The sequence below is a fragment of the Podarcis melisellensis genome, assembly GCF_964234715.1.
Source record: "Podarcis melisellensis genome assembly, chromosome: 1".
NCBI classification, from domain to species: domain Eukaryota; kingdom Metazoa; phylum Chordata; class Lepidosauria; order Squamata; family Lacertidae; genus Podarcis; species Podarcis melisellensis.
Genome location: NC_138528.1, coordinates 33,737,510 through 33,754,425, shown reverse-complemented (window position 1 = coordinate 33,754,425; position 16,916 = coordinate 33,737,510). Strand labels below are relative to the sequence as shown.

At 43.3% G+C, this 16,916-nt stretch overlaps 1 protein-coding gene and 1 long non-coding RNA gene across 2 annotated transcripts in view; one reads left to right on the top strand and one right to left on the bottom strand.

The window, feature by feature from the left end:
• Positions 1 to 16,916, top strand: part of LOC309357141 — a 192,997-nt gene that overhangs the window by 157,130 nt on the left and 18,951 nt on the right. The gene's annotated exons all lie outside the window — the stretch shown is intronic.
• On the bottom strand, positions 11,759 to 16,460 carry SPTSSA (serine palmitoyltransferase small subunit A). Its single transcript, XM_081889116.1, has 2 exons — positions 16,270 to 16,460; positions 11,759 to 12,951 (listed from the first exon to the last, which is right to left on the bottom strand). The coding sequence occupies exons 1-2, from the start codon at positions 16,370 to 16,372 to the stop codon at positions 12,848 to 12,850; spliced, it is 207 nt and encodes a 68-aa protein (XP_081745242.1). The 5' UTR covers positions 16,373 to 16,460; the 3' UTR covers positions 11,759 to 12,847.

The following is a 16,916-nucleotide window of genomic DNA, read 5'->3' as shown; positions in this document are numbered from 1 at the left end:
ATTAATACTCCGCCCATCTGGCTGGGTTTCCCAGTAATAATGTGGCTCCTCTAGAGGAGCATCTTCTTAACTCCTATTTAAAACATACTTCCTCTTTTTTATGTAAAATGACTGGCTGGTTTGAGTAGGAGAGACTCATTTTCAAGCAGCCCATCCTATCACCCCAGCAGTGGCTGGAATCCCAAATGCCATGCATGATATTCTGTACATGCATTGGGGTTTTTCTCCTCTCCCGTCTTCCCCATTTCAGCTGTTTCGGTTCCCTGAAAAGCTGTTTATGAAGAATATTGGGACAGTTCCACAATGAGATACAGGATGCTTCTGGACCATGGCTATAGGCAAGGGGGGGCAGGGGGACAGCTGCCCCCCATCAAGTAAAACAATAGAAATACTTAACTAACTGACCAATCATGTCAGTTCTTTCAACCCCAAAAAAGTCCTGCCCCCACAAACAAAAATCCTGGTCACACCCATGTTCTGGACTCCACTATTTTTACGTGGGATTCAATCACATACAAGCAAGTTCAGGGTGCAGGGTTAAAGTCAATTTGGAGTTTTTGCGCAGCAAGCCTGCTTTCCCAAAATATCTTTTTGCACTAAACAAAGTGATGAGAGAAATGAGTGGGAAAGTATGAGATAACACAGAGCTTGAACACAACATTGTCTAGGCTCTCCACAAGCAAATCAGCGATTGCTCGTTAAATACCACCTAATCCCTTTGATGATGCCTAAAGGAAATCTTTCTGTATTTCTGAACTGCATTTGGAAGGTTCTAAGGGTGGCGCTGTGGTCTGAACCACTGAGTGCAGGGCTTGCCAATCAGAAGGTTGGCGGTTCAAATCCCTGCGACGGAGTGAGCTCCCATTGCTTGGTCCCTGCTCATGCCAACCTAGCAGTTCAAAAGCACCTCAAAGTGCAAGTAGATAAATAGGTACCGCTCCGGCGGGAAGGTAAATGGCATTTCCATGTGCTACTCTGGTTTGCCAGAGCAGTCATGCTGGCCACATGACAATAAAGCGAGATGAGCGCTGCAATCCCAGAGTCGTCCACGACTGGACCTAATGGTCAGGGGTCCCTTTACCTTTTAAGGAACCAAGAATGGAATCAGGCTTTGGTACAGGGGCTTCCTATGAAGGTTTGTCTAACTTTGGTCACCCCATCACAACCTGAGCCTGCTGGGTATACCCTGTTAGAAGGCCATCTCTGCAAGACAGGTGGAAACTCCATCCATTTTTCAAGCTTTTGCCAGTAAGCCCAGACCCAGCTATGACCATGTACCCACAGACCTCATTCCCAAAAGGAAACACAAATCCTGGGTAAGCGCATGGAACCCTTGGAATCTCACACTGCTCGGAGGTTGTGGTTGTGTGCAACAATACGTTTCTGATTCAATTATCTCCCCGTAACTAGCTTTACCTAGAAACAATAGATTTTTTTCTGCCATATATACACATCTTCTTATGAAGAGGAAATTCCCCCCAAAAGCTGCAGGCATTCTTAAGAAACAGAAATAACCAAATACCTCTGAATATTTAATTATCTATGCTGGAAATGAGAAACAGGTGTAATTAAACTAACACTTTTTAAATTAAGTGACCCCTCTTGACCAGCCATCTGTGAATAATTCAGATCCCCCCTCCATTATTACTGTAAAATTAAAACGAGGGCATATAAATGGCTAGATCCTCTTTAACTATCTTTAAGCACCAGGAATATATATTTTCCACCAGTTAAAATCCTTAATGATACCAAAAAATCTGTCAAGCATAACTCCCCCAATTCATTTGCCTGAAACCATCAATATTTTATCATGCACTTGCAGTTGGCTTTAATTTAACAGTCCAGGTTACTAATCAAACAAAACACCCAAGTCATTAAAAGTTAGCGTGCCATTTAGAAAGTGCATTTCACGTTTATTAAAATATCTTTCATGGAGCCATTAGAAGGCTAAAGTTTTAATTACAATCAGATATTTAGTTCTACTTCAGTTATGCTTTTGGCACTCTCTTGCAACTGCCTTGATTAATCTTCCGGACAGAGCTCATCCATTACCTCATGAAATTATTTTCCTCTTTACTTCTTCATAATTCATCCCTTTTGCCCCCCCCCCTTTTCTCCTACTCATCTCCAAACATGTGAATTGCATTAAAAGGTGTGTGGTGTGTCCCATAGTTACCTGAAAAACAAGTCACAAGTGGGGAAAGCCATTTTCAGTGCTATTTACTGTGCAATCTTATACATGGGACTTACACCCAGGTCACTGGGTAAAGTACCATTCAACTCAGCGGAGCTTCCTTCTAAGTAGACATGCATAGAATTGTAGTTAGTCCCCAAAATACTAAATATAATTCAAAAAAGACTCAGAAACTGAAATATAGGCTGTGTGTGTAGCCATTAGAAGCTTTAAAACACAGCAAGATCTCCCCACCCCCCTCAATTCAGATTGACGCTGGCTTGAGGGAAATACATCAAAACACAGCATTTCATAAGAAACAACAGCGCAGATACAGATTTTGGCTAATGTGTGCACACAGCTTCCCAAACCAGTGGTGGGATCAAACTGGATGCAAAGTAAACAGGAGTATGTACACAGCCATGGCTTCAAGTTCTCTTCTTGTTGTCATTGCAATTTTGCAAACATTTCCCTAGAGACGAAAAACTAACAGCAGCCTCCTGTTATCTCTTGTTATTTTTCCCTCCTGATTTGTCTGGTTCATTTGGAGAACACATTGGATTCCACCATGCCTCTCAACTCCACTTTCCTCCTGAATATAGCCATAATACCTTTAAGCACTATTTAACTATTTGGGCTATTTTATTTCCAGCAAAACAAATAACCCATCACATATATGATGTAAGCTAATTGGTCTAAGTGGCCTGGGCAAAGCAGCGAAAGGTCCAATTAAATCCAAAGTCATGTTTGAATAAATCCAGTCATATTTATTTTCAGAGAATGGCATTAATTAAGAACAGGAAGATTGGTTAAAAATAAGAGAGGTAATATTGGGAGGGTCAAACTCCTTTAGATGACTATTTTAAACCACTTTAATAGAAGTCCTAATAAAATATATACCATATATTAGAAAGGGACACAAAAGGGTGCCAGAATAGTCAAAACATACTGTCTGTGCCAGGGGTCGGGGGGAATCAAAGTCCTGCCCAAAGACTGTGAATTTTAAAAGTGCACTAACTCTGGCACATCATAAACTCTTTGATTGCAAAATATGTTGGACAGAAACCCACAGCTGAATATTTGTTTTCAAACAGTGCTCCTGATGAACCATGCTATACAGAAGTGATCGAGGGTGAGGGTTGTTGTTTTTTAAAATTAATAATGATGGTGATGATAACTTAAAGGAAAATCAGGTTCTGCTTGAGGGGTTCCGGTGAGCATCTGGTTAGTCACTGTGAGAACAGAATGATGGACTAGATGGGCTCTTGGCCTGATCCAGCTTCAGGTCCCTTATGTTCTTACATGCAACTGAATGTTAAATGATGCAAAGAGAAAGTATTATACATAGGGTGCGATTTGCTGATATAACTGACAATATAGTGTCATCTAGTGTTGTCTGCAAGAATAGCATCACATATGTAAGCAGCAAGCATCATGTCTCCATTCTGTTAAAAGGCTCCAAAATTATATGGCAAAGAAGATGTGAAACCATAAGGTTTCCTTTGAGAGCCTATGGTGTTTTGATCAATAAAAGTTGTTATGGATTTTGGAAGAGCTCTCAAGTTCTCCTTGGCACTCAGCTGCCCAGTCTCTGTGGAATTTTAGGACTGTTAAGCCCATGGCAGCAAGAAATACGCATCTGCCTACAAAACCCTACTGCTCTGATATCACAGCAGATAACCCAATGGCAAAGGTGTCAGAGGCTGATAAAGAGAGGACCAATTGCATCTCAGAGGTTTCATATGTGTCCACATTGGTGTTGTCTTCTACCATTTATCATAGAAATCATGTGTACCTCTAAAATGAACACTAACAAAATTCACAGCCTGTTGGCTTTGAACATGCACTAAGTAATCACATGGGCCGATTCTAGCCTTCATACAATGTCCATAATGCAAGTGCTACCCTGTAGCTGCTATTGGGAATCATCTAGGAGGAGCTGAGGGGCCAAGGGCCCCCCAAATATTCCTGTTCCCCTAAATATTCCTGTGGCGGGCCTCCCTGGGCCTACCCACAGCTGGACCCAAATGATGTTGTACATACAGTGGTACCTCGGGTTAAGTACTTAATTCGTTCCAGAGGTCCGTACTTAACCTGAAACTGTTCTTAACCTGAAGCACCACTGTAGCTAATGGGGCCTCCTGCTGCTGAAGCAAAGTTATTAACCTGAGATACTATTTCTGGGTTAGCAGAGTCTGTAACCTGAAGCGTATGTAACCCGAGGTACCACTGTATAAATGATACACATTTATACAGCATATGAAGAACTGTGGGGGGGTTTCAAATGCAAAGTGACCACCCTATCATTAGATTAAGACGCAAGACATCTAGGTTCAAATTCCCATTTAGCCACAGAGCTGCATGGGTGACCTGTCACCGTTCAGCTGCTGGGGTAAAATTAGGAAAGAGAGACCTATGGATACCACCTTGAGCTCCTTTGAGGTGGGATGAGAAATTATAATGTTTTGTGAATAGCTTGGCTAGCCACATCATGGAATAGATTCCATCACTCCTGCCTTTCATAGCCTGGCCTTGTCTCAGCAGTTGTTGTTTTGTTTTTAAAGGTGGGGGAGAGTGCGCAGCCAGGAGCAGCAAGGGAGAAAGTGCCGCTGGGAAAGTCTACAGGGGAGAATGGTTGTCAGATGCTTCTGGCGAAGTCTGAATGAACCTCAGACCTCAGCAGGTGGTGGCATTTGTTCTTCCAGCACAGCTTCGCTCCAAGAGCCAAAGTTGTGGTGCTAGACCCAGACTAGAAATGTTCCTCTTGATTAATGAGTACCTGCATTCTGCAACAGTTGGTGTTTTGGAAGCAGTTTATTATTCAGCAGGCAGGCACATATTATTACTGTATGTGATATGTTGTTATTGTGCCGTCACCTCCAGATTAATAAAGTGATTTGTGTGCAGTGCTCTTGTTTTTAAGGGCTGAAGTGGCAATATTGTAAAGCACCAAACCCATCTACACAGGGAGGGTAGGTGAGCTATGCCTCCGGTCCTGAAACAGCCTTGTTCTTCTGAAGGCTTCTTCGGGTTTCTCTGCTTCCCAGCTATTAGAGCAGCCTGCTGTGGAGGAGGACGTTGTCTGGAAAAGCCTGAGCTGTCGCACGAGGGCAAAAATTCAGGCTTTGATCTAAGAACAAATGATGTTTAGAAGAAGTGAAGTGAGGAAGAGGAACATCCGTGAAATGTTGTGGGTCAGGACAGATTGTGCTCAAGACAAAGACATCTGTTGCATAAGGACAAAATTATTTGGGCATTCAGTGGGAGCAGATACTGATCATAATGTGTGAGCTCCTTTATATCTGTTTTAAAAAGTGCACAGCAAACTTTGGTTTACACACAACGTATAGGTTATACACAATGTAGAGCCACTCAGATTAATGGACCTTAAATAGTGTGCACTATTTTATTATGTTTTTATATTCTGCTGGAAGCCGCCCAGAGTGGCTGAGGAAACCTAGCCAGATGGGTGGGGTATAAATATTATTATTATTATTATTATTATTATTATTATTATTATTATTATTATTTTCACTCTGTTTACTCTGAGGAGGACTAACATTGCAGTCCTGATATTTCAACAGTTGATGCTTTTCATCAATGTCAAAGGTAAAACTCATACCTTAGGCTATGTACATATTAGGGACTTAAAATGCAGCCCATTTCTGCCCATTGTGTTTCAAGTCCCTGTTGTGATATCTAGTGTGGTGTAGGGGTTAGAGTTGCTGGACTACAATCTAGGGGCCAGGGTTCAAACCCTGATGTGTACAAGTTGTACAAGTGACAATAAAGTATTTCATTTATTTCAATATTTCAATTGCATCAGCTTAACCACAGCTTGAATTTTCAAATCTACTGGAAGCTGATCTGAGTGGAAACACATCAAGCAGGAGTATTTCTCAAAAAACTAGAAGATAAAAGCATCAGCAGCACACTGGATCCTGAATAAGCAGTAAGGTGTACACCATGGGTAGGCAATCTAAGGCTCGGGGGCTGGATGCGGCCCAATTGCCTTCTAAATCCAGCCCACAGACAGTCCAGTATTCAGCGTATTTTTACATGAGTAGAATGTGCCCTTTTATTTAAAATGCATCTCTGGGTTATTTGTGGGGCCTGCCTGGTGTTTTTACATGAGCAGAATGTGTGCTTTTATTTAAAATCCACCTCTGGGTTATTTGTGAGGCATAGGAATTCATTTATTTCCCCCCCAAAAAATACAGTCCGGCTCCCCACAAGGTCTGAGGGACAGTGGATCGGCCCCCTGCTAAAAGTTTTCTGACCCCTGGTGTACACAGTCCAAAATGGCCACACAGAAAACCCTAATGGCTAAAAATACCCTGTGAAAACTTCCTTATGAATGTGATCAAGTTAAGCTCCCTGGAACATGTGGATGGGAAATGGAGGTCTAGTTGGCTGATTTGGGGTGGCAATTGATTTATCAATAATGGCAAGACTTTCATAAGTCAGGCAGTGACTGTTCTTGATGCTTTTCTAGTTCCAAATCAAACTGCAGTTCTAATTAAGATTCATATGCTTAGCTGCACCCACATGTTACCTGGCCTTCTTCAGCCACTGTCACTCAACAAGCCCTGGAAGTCAACCAGAACTTAATGAGGAGGTACCGCAGGGAGAAGATACTAATCTTGCCAGCAGGGGTTGAATGAGCATTCCATTTTTCATTCAAAAAAGGTGCAGGGTTAACTATGCTCCACTGTACTAGAGGCAGCTTACCCTTACCTGACCTTACAACAGGGTTTTCCAAATGAGGACTCTGTATAATGGCTCTAATTCAGAGATACATATCTGCAGCAGCAGGCTTTGTGTACAGTGCTGCAGGTGAGATGCTAATTGCCAAACAGATTATTAGTGCTGCTGATCACCTCTTAGGGAAGAGGAGGAGGTGCCTGGAATTAACCTCTCCTTTCACACAGGCTTTTTATACAGCTGATTGGTGCTTTCAAACTGATAATGCTGTTTGTTAGGGCATATGCTGTGCAGGATCATTACTCTTCAATGTGAGAACTTTCTCCCAGGCAACACCTATTTGCATGTCAGTTGTAGGGATGGCAATCTGTCAATTTCACTTTCTCTGTTCCTCATTTTTCCCATTTTATGTTCAGTTCTCCACATTGCCACATCAGTTTGCATTTGAAAAAGTCCTAAAAAGATAAATCAGCAGCATTTTAGTGCAAATTTGTCGTAATATGCAAATTTTTGTAGGCAACTTTGACTTATACACACTTTCCTCATGTTTGGATAAGTGGATTTTCGCATAATGAGCAGATAGCAGAACCTGCATATAATTCTAGGAATGGGGGGAGGGAGATCTGCAACTATTTACAGGTCTCCGTTTGTAATGTACATGAAGCAGATAAAATTCCAAAAGGGAGTATCTAATTCTAAAAGGTGACAGCAAAGCAATCTTGATTGAACAAACTCTGTGGCCTGTAAATTGGTTTAGCTGCTTGTGTGACATAACCCACAATGGAAATGTTGGCACAAGGACTGTCACTGGTGACTTGTCTTTTGGAGAATCTACATATATCTGATCATTTACCATTTGATACCGAAAAGCACGCTTTAGGAATAATTCTAATTACCTGACATGGGGCAGTGGATATAGGAGGCCTAGATGACACAATGTTGTTCTCAACTCTAATGAATTAGATTCCAGCAATGACAGAATGATAGAGCTGCCCACTGCTGAATGATTAGAAGAATATGACAGCAGTGCTTCCAGAATTCAGACAACATGTGGGTAAAAGGTATATTTGAAGGAAAGAGGTGATAGGATACCAGCAGGCAGCCCTACAAATTGGATCGTTTAATCCCAGCAAATACTTCCCCCCTGAGGACTCCTATTTTGAGGTTTCTGAGCTGCAGGGGATTTGGCCAAAGTATTTGATTTAAACTAAAGGAAGTCAAAGATTGAGTGCTGAGCATCAAAGGAGATGTTATTTTGAAAGGTCAGAAAGGTTACAGACAACTTGCAGGGGAGCTGGATGAGGCAAGAGGAGGAGATGCAAGAAGAATGTCATCCAGAAGTAAAGGTGAGACAAGGAACTTGATGCCAGAAAGACACTTGCAATGAAGGAAGTCCTGGCTGCTCTGTCCCAGTTGGGGAAGGCAGGTGTGGGAGCGAAAAGAGAACCTGGCTCAGTGATGGAACACACCCTCACAACAGTAATAGTAATAGTAGTAAAAGTAATAATACCCTGCCCATCTGGCAGGGTTGCCCCAGCCACTCTGAGTGGCTTCCAACACAGAGAAAAACAGAATATGACACCAAGTATTAAACGCTTCCTGTTACAGGGCTGCCTCCATAATACCCTTGGTTCAGTCCTTAGCCTTTCCACATTCAAGGATTCACAGGAAGCAAGGCTAGAAAACCCTTCTCTGAGAACAGTTGTCATTCACAGTAGGCAATATTGGGCTAGATCAGGCATAGCCAAACTTGTCCCTCCAGCTCTTTTGGGACTACAACTCCCATCATCCCTAGCTAACAGGACCAGTGGTCAGGGATGATAGGAATTGTAGTCCCCAAAGAGCTGGAGAGACAAGCTTTGCCATGCCTGGGCTAGATGGACTGAACTTACCAAAGCAGACCCACAACCACCACGTTTTTCTTCAGTTGAAGTTCAACATCTAGAGGGCCCACAGGTCCACCATCCCTGTTCCAGGCTTTTTACCAACATGGGGTTCCATTAGCCTCAGCAGTACTCTACACATGTGGATAAAGAAAATCTCAGGTCATATATTGTTCTGCTAGTGCAGCACTTGCACCTGCACAAGCACCTCTGCGTCTCCCCTGAGCACCCTCAAAATCTGCTCCCGGGGGTTGGAAGACCCTCTAGGGTAGATGTTGAGGGTGTGCCGGGAGAGAGGAAGGGGAAGCCCTGGTGCAGGAGGGGAAATGTGCACATGCAGAGTTGGATGCAGCCCCTTGTCTCTTTCTGCTGTTGGCACTGCACCACAAGCTCTGTATTTTCTCTTGTGCTTAAGTTTTGAATTGTTGTGAGCCATCCTGCAATCTCATACAATGAGGGGAGGGCTAGAAATCTTCAAAACAAGCAAAACTAGTGCCATGGGCAGCAAGCGCTGAAGTGAGGTACTAGGGCCAGCATAAAACCATCAGTTAGACCCTTTTCTTGTTGTGAAACTGTGGCTGTCCAGGTATCGTTGAACCACTTTGATCAGCCCTGACCGCTTGCTCTGCTGTTTGGAGCTGAGAGGGTTGTTGGGAGTTGAAGCACCAAAGCATCTGGAAGACGCCATGTTATCTCATCTGAAGGCAGCCCTGTATAGGGAAGCTTTTTAATGTGCAATATTTTATTATGTTTTTATATGTTGGAAGCCACCCAGTGTGGCTGGGGCAACCCAGTCAGATGGGTGGGGTACTAATATACTAATACTAATATTTATTAGATTTATATACCACCCTTCATCTGAAGATCTCAGGGTTGTTCAGGGCTACTGCTGAGATAAGAACGCTAAATGGGTTGCTTGTTACATTCTTTTTTTAGTTTTTTAATCCACTGTCTTTAGTTTTTTAACCCACTCAGATGTTTTGATTATATTATTTTTTCATTGCATGCAATTGTGTTTATGTCTGATTTTAAGTCTCTTTTGATGTTTTCTTTTTGTCAGGTTATACATGTTTAAAATGCATTAAAATAAGAGAGCTTCACATTTGTACATTGTGCTTACCCAAACCAACCTGTCTGAGCACCATAAAGTTTTTGTGTGGGAAGAAAGCAGATACACCTTGGCTACTTGACCACCTCTTTCAATCACCTGAACTAGTTTGAGAGCATTCCTCTTCCCTCAGTCCCCTAGCAGTACCCAAGTGTTCTAACATAGCTTCCTCAACAGAGGTTACTTTTGAGCTGGAGGCAAAAGGGGGTTATCTTGTGTGCCTTGTCATTTCCTATTAGCAATTTTCCAATAGCCCTGAGACACTTCTATCCACCTCATTTCAATTGCTCAATAGGGGAAACAAAGATTAAAAATTAGTGGTAGTGCTGTTTTAAGTGTGGTCCTTTCCTGACCTTCCCTCAAATCTGCATGTCTGAGACTTTCTACATAGTACATACTCTTTATCCCCCACACCTAGCATTATATATGCCCATGCTTGAGATCTCTTATCGCATCCCCACACACAACTCAATATGGACATGCTGTGGACCAACTTCATGTCCCCCGAGATTTCCAGTTGGTGGCAGCTCTCATACAGGAATCCATCTTTAAGAAATAAAACCATAGAGCCTAGGGGTGGTGATGTATCTCTCAACTCCCTGCTCAGTTGTAGATCTGCAATGCAGGATGCCTCCAGACTCTACTAAAATACCTCCAGTGAATGAGAACCCACCACCTCATGACACGGTTGTTTGTTCCACTGTAAAACCTGTCTTATATTTAGGTGGTTTTGCCATTTCCACATATTTTTCTAGACCTGCGCGCTGGAGTCTAGAGCAACAGAGCACAAGACTTCAGAATGGGAATTTTAAGCCCACTATCATGTCTCCCCTTAATCATCTCTTCAGCTTAAAACAGAGACTCCTGCACATACAGGCTTCAGACAGGAAATCAGATAGCTTTCAATGATAAGAGTCACTTCTAATGATAAGATTCACTTCTAAACTTGGAAGTAAGCCTCCCTAGGCCCAATAGGATTTAGTCCCACGGATGTTGTGCATAGGACTGTGGTCTTAAAATAGCATGAGCCTAAATTTCACAAATAATTCTAGACTTTACACCTATAGCGGCTAAAGTGGAGGACAGACTTTCCTATTTTTGTATTTCACAAAGGATACCATTTCCTCATTCAGCAGCTAGGAGGGGGGCTTTGGAAATTGTCCGTTTGATGTCTTAACTTAAGATGTTTAAAACATGACTGGTACAGCAGGGGAAAGATGGGCTACAAAACCCGTTTGATTAGAATAGTGAACATTCAGAGGACACTTTGAAGCTTCATTATGAGAGAAATTGAAGACTGTGTTGAAGGGCGATAGGGTCTTGTAGGATGTAAAGCTCTTTGAAGTTATTCTTTAAGTGGAACTCTGCATTCTCCACTCACTGCACTGAATTACTCAAGAGTGCAAAGTAGGGCCAATAGACTTTGCTTAAACTTCTGAAAGCTCCCTTGCTTAATATTATATGAATTCACCTCAACACTTCCACCCCCACCTTGAGTTTAATGGTAGACAGAGCCAGCCCACCTATGAAATGGGCCTCAGGTAGTGAAAATGCAAGAGGCAGCACCCCCAGGCACCCCACCACTTCTGCTACCACTGGAGAAGCAACCCGGGCAAGGGAGACTTTGGCAGCAGCTCAGTATTCCCATGGTCTTTCTCCTTTCTAGAACACTGTTAAAGGAGTATTATCCAGTACAGCAATACAGTGCAGATGGGGAGCCTCTGTCCCTCCAGAAGTTACTGGATTAAAACTCTCACCACCACCACCACCCCTGACCATGCTGGCTAAGGCTGGTAGGAGCTGGAGATCAGCCACATGTAAACACCCAAAGGTTCTGCATCCTGCACTACAGCCCCCTAAAATTAAAGTACCACCACATTAGGCATCAACTCTGCTTTCAGCTTTTATTTTGGGGAAAAAAAGAACCCACACCTTAAAAACTGCCATCTTACATTTCAGAATAGAAATCTGAAAAAAGCTATAAAAACTAAGACAAGACTTCAGCCTAGTAGACAGCTCCTTATTGCTGTGTTTTTAAACTCAAGTCTACATCAAACATTATATTTTGGTCATTTGGTCTAAGTATTCAAGGGTGTTTGAACAACAGTTACAATACAGGGTTCACAATACAGACATGATTATATTATAGCCAACTGCCATAGACATGGTCTTTGAACTAAGTCAATATTAAAATATGCTCCTTGGGAAATAAACAAACAAAAGTATAGTACAGTTACAAGCTATAATAGCAGCTTTAAGATGTTATCACAAAACTCCAGATGACATGCATAAAATTAAATTAAGGTTTTATGTTCAGACAGGAGTTGGGTCCCGCACTTTCCCCTTACGAAGTAGTGTTCCATACATGCAGTGCCAAGTGGTCTTACTCTTCTCCAAATGGAACAAAACATTTCCATTTATTCCTAAAGCAAAATAGAATGATACCTAAGTATTCTGTTGAACAGTCCAGATAGCAGTTAAAGCACCTGAGTTAGGTCTTACAAACAAAGTTTTGTAGGATTCCATGAATATATCCACATCTCCATATGAATCTAAACATATTTTTCTTACAAAATGTTAGCTAGAAATATACCCAGTTGCACATATAACCCATACAATAGCAAAAGCTCTAAGCCCCATTTAATAAGATGATTTTTGATTAAAAATAGAAGGCAAAATGCACTCAAAGTTACAGTAAGAAAAGCTTTCACAGTGTAATACTGAGACTGTCACAAAGTTAAGAAAATACTGATATCAAAGGTACAAACAATCACAATGTTAATAGATAAATTGCTATACAAGGAATTTTTTGTTAAGAAAGAAAATGCCACCAAAACGTAGGGCATACTGCATCCCTTAGTGGTGACTATCAGCTGTGTACACAATCATGTCTTGCTTGTCTCGTCATCTGTAGAACTCCTTAATTGTAGATGGTCAGTTCTTCAGCTTCTGACTGGTCACTGCTTGATACATTCTTCATCATTGCACAATTTCAAAATAGTGCAATATTGCCATAATATGCTGAGGCATGAAAACATAGCCAGTGTAAAGTGCCATTCCAAGGATTGATACTAACATGGAATCTGAATGGCAGTAAAGGAAAACCACGTATTGACAATGTATTAAAACCACACTGCAAGAATGCTATAAAGCCAGGTCTCAAGCCATACGAACATTTAAGTCTTGTACATAGACAACTAAACTAATGCAGAATATTAACTGGCAGCAACTCAGCGCAACAGCGTAGTAACGAGGACTATACTAATTAAGAGTGCTGCTCTGGACTTCTTCAGAAGGTCACACTGAAAGTTGAATAAACAGTAATAACTACCTTTGGAAACTCAACCTAAGCACTGAACCCGTTAAGTTGAAGTATTTAGACTTAATTATGCCTCACTAACAAATCTAGCTTTTTAGTTAGGCCAAACATATACAAAACCTGATTTGCTTACTACTAGCAATAGAGGAAATTACACAATATATATTTCTATTTCTCATCAGTTGCTTTTCCTTTTGCACCACTGAAGAGGCTGAACAAACCATCCCTCAGGGAGAACTCAAGTTGGTACAAGGCCTAAGTTCAAAAACCCCAGGGGCCAATGTAACAAAAGTTACATTTATCTTGTGAACTGTCCTAGGAGCTTAAGGGCAGTATACAAATTTAATACAGCCTCCCACTCCCGCCACAACTGACTCAAACGCAACTGCATAGTGTGTGGTGTGGGAAGTAAATAAATAATTCAATTCAAACCCAGAAACGGTGAGAGATAGGTGGAGAGTCCTTGTGGCTCGCGAAGAGATGCTCTCTGGAGCCCAAAGAGGACATCAGTGAGAGCAGAGGAAGCCCCAAAGAGACCACCTAACAGCTGGTGTGGGGTCTAGTGCCACAGCAGAAGCTGCTTTCCCATGTGTCCTCCAGCCTCCTGCTGTCCCCAGAGCTTCAATTCTAGTTGTGGATATTTTTGGATATGGTATTTTTGGTATGGATTGAAGAGAGAGTGGCAGAGAGGGAGTTCAAAGGGTCTTTTAGAGGGTGTTCCCCACTTTACGCAATTTCACTTACACACGCGAGGGCCCAGAACGTAACCCATGTAAATAGGGGGTGATGCCTGAAAATAATAATATTAATAGTGCAGAGTGTTTGGAATCCAGTACATAATAGTTTAGTCAGTATGCAAGTTCCTTCATGAAAGGAACTGAATGAAGCATAACATAACACATGGGTGAGTTCTGCAAGTAGATAGGAGTTACCGGTATGTCACATTGGCAGTTAAAACGTATTTCACAAAGTACAGAAGATGATCAAGGTGTGCATACAAACACAATGGAAGGAACCGCTTTTCCTATCCCCACCCATGCCGACTTCAGGAAAGAGGGGGAAATATGAACAAGCAGGACAGCTCTTCACTACAGGGCCCTCCAAGCCACTTGGTAAAGAAAAGGAGGAGATTTAGCATCTGGAATGGGGAGCAGGTGTCACTTACCAAGACACCAATTTGATCTGGGACAACCACCAGTTGCTGATCAATACACTAATTCCAAAGAGTAAACATTGACAATATAGTGAGTCTCCTCATTTGCCAATTACCAGAAGCAAGCTGTAACTTTTCTTTATGACCAAAAATGGCTTGTCCAGCAATGCACCATGTGGACATATGAGTTGCACACAACTCACTTTTGTCTGGGTAACTTATGAACCAACAGCAGAATAGTATGTATATATCATATCATGATTATTTTTGCAGATATATTATCAATCAGTATGACAAAGTAAGCCAGTAGCAAAATAATGACCATAAGGGTCAACAGGTTTGAGGGAACTCTGAGGTTAAAGAGCCAAAATCATGTGGTATTCACCTTCCAGCAAAGCCAGCTGATGAAAGCACAAGAGCCTTTTAAAAATGAAGACTATGCTGTGTTAATGCCAATGGCAAAGTAGTCTGTAGACCAAAACTAGTGGAGCTATTTTACATGGGAAATTGGCTAGTGAGCCTAGACTGTATATCTAACATTTTATACAGAATACTGTATACTTTCATAACTGAAATTAGTGGTAAACTATCATCTGTTATTTGAACTAATGGACCATTTGAAAATTTGTTAGTAAAAAAAGTAAAGCAACAAACGATAAGCACAAATATGTAGCTGGAATAGTGTGATGTTGGAAAGCTCCATCACTCCTTCACCTTTTGCCTTCCAGTCCTATTCACCCTCAACACACCCCAGAACAACTAGGAAGTTATTTTCCCTCCCACTAGAGTTAATCAGAAAGTTATCATGAAAGACAACAGCTTTTCTTCACAACAAATTCTCAACCTCCCTTTGAAATGAAACTCGTACAGGAAACCATGATCCTACAGCCCCAATTGCCCACCACACTTATGTGATAAACCACCCTCAAATTCATTCACAAGCAGCTACAACAAGCAGCATATCTTGTTTCCCTAGCTCTGAAACACAATTGCCCAGACCCAAATGCTTTATAGTCCCAAGCCACAGTTACATTAACAGCCATCCACCCAGTGACCTAACACCACCTTCTAAACAGCTCCCCAGAGGTTTAACAGCACCCCAAGCTACATGAAGCCTCTTCCCTTCCAAAAACAACCAACAACCCAACCCACTCTGTTTAAATCCCTTCACTCAAGTCACTGACAAATTTAAGGGGTCGTGCAGAACCACTTCAGTTACTTAAGTCCTCATTTCTCCAGAGCACAGCTGGCTAAGGTGGATCCCAAGGATCCGTTGACCAGAACTGCCTTTTCTCCATCATTTTAGGTGAAACTCGCACAACTCCTTTAAAACAGCCGTAAAACCGCAAGTACACAATGCAAAACGCCGAGCCTTAGATGAATCCATCCTAAGCAGAGCTTGGCGAAAAAGACGTCAGCAGTCACTTGTTGGCTGCAGCAGCAGCAGCAGCGCCTGCAAAAAACCAAAACAAAACCCCAGAGCAACGGCGAAGTAAAAAGTGCACTGAAAGGGGGCAAATGGGGAGCTGCAAGCGTAGGGCGGAGATAAAGAGGAGCGAGAGAGATTGATTGATTGATACACGCGCCTTCAGGTTTGCTACGACCTTCCACCCAGGAAGGAACAGGCCTGGCCGACATTCCCATAAATAGACATACATTTATTCCCGCCAACCTGAATTGTGCAGGACGACTCCGACCACTACACCCTCAGGCCCAAGTCCCTCCCGGCTCGGGAGCCCAGCGGCCTTCCCTCTCGGCCGAAGCCAGGAGGTCACCGCCGTTCCCTGCCCCGGGCCGTCCTTTACCTTGCCCTCCCGCCGGCGCCCTGCCCAGCCCGCGCCGCGCCCAGTTCACCGCGAACTTTCCCGGCGGCGGCGGCGGCGCCCTTTCCCCTCACGGCTCCCCCTTCAACCGCACCAGAAAGGATACTGAACACCGTCCGTTCCCAAGGCTCCAGCATGTAGAGCGCGGTGACCAGCAGGTACTGGTAATAGAGCCACGACATCTGCTTCCAGGCCGAGCTCAGCGCCATCTCGCCGGCAGCAGCGCCTCCGCGCGTCAGAGTGCGCCGCCCGGAGAGAGAGACGCACCCGCTCGAAAGGCGAGGCGGAAAGGCGGCCGAGGGGAGGCAGGGAAGCCCAGCTTCCTCCGCCGATTGGCTCAGCCGCTCCTCGCCCCGCCCCGCCAGGCCGGGCCTAACCCCCCTGCCACTCGCTCTGGCGCCCGGGGCGACCTACGCAAAGTTCCGCCTCCGCCGATTCGGCGCCCTTGAGGCCGCCGCTTGCAGCTGCCTTTTGCAATAGCGTGCCTCGCCTTAGCTAAGAATGAGGCCTGCTTCTGAGGAGGTTACGTCGGAGCGCGGGGAAAGAAAGCGCCTGTTGCGCTTGAGGCTTCGACTCCGCAAACTTGCGCAACTTTCATGGAGCTGCGAGGCTCGAAACTTCTCCAAGAGCCTCCTGGATTAGGCCAATAGCCCACCTGTGTCACGGAATCTTAAAAGACTTGGAAGGGACGCCAAGGGTCATCTGGTCCCAACCTCTCGCAAGGCAGGAATCTCAACCAGATCATACATGGCA

What these genes read in the sequence shown, in the direction of transcription:
- SPTSSA (XM_081889116.1), bottom strand. Translation starts at nt 16,372, where the DNA reads ATGGCGCTGAGCTCGGCCTGGAAGCAGATGTCGTGGCTCTATTACCAG. An exon ending in TTGGGAACGGACGGTGTTCA is followed by an intron (nt 12,952 to 16,269) that starts GTATCCTTTCTG and finishes ACTGCCATTCAG; the next exon opens with ATTCCATGTTAGTATCAATC.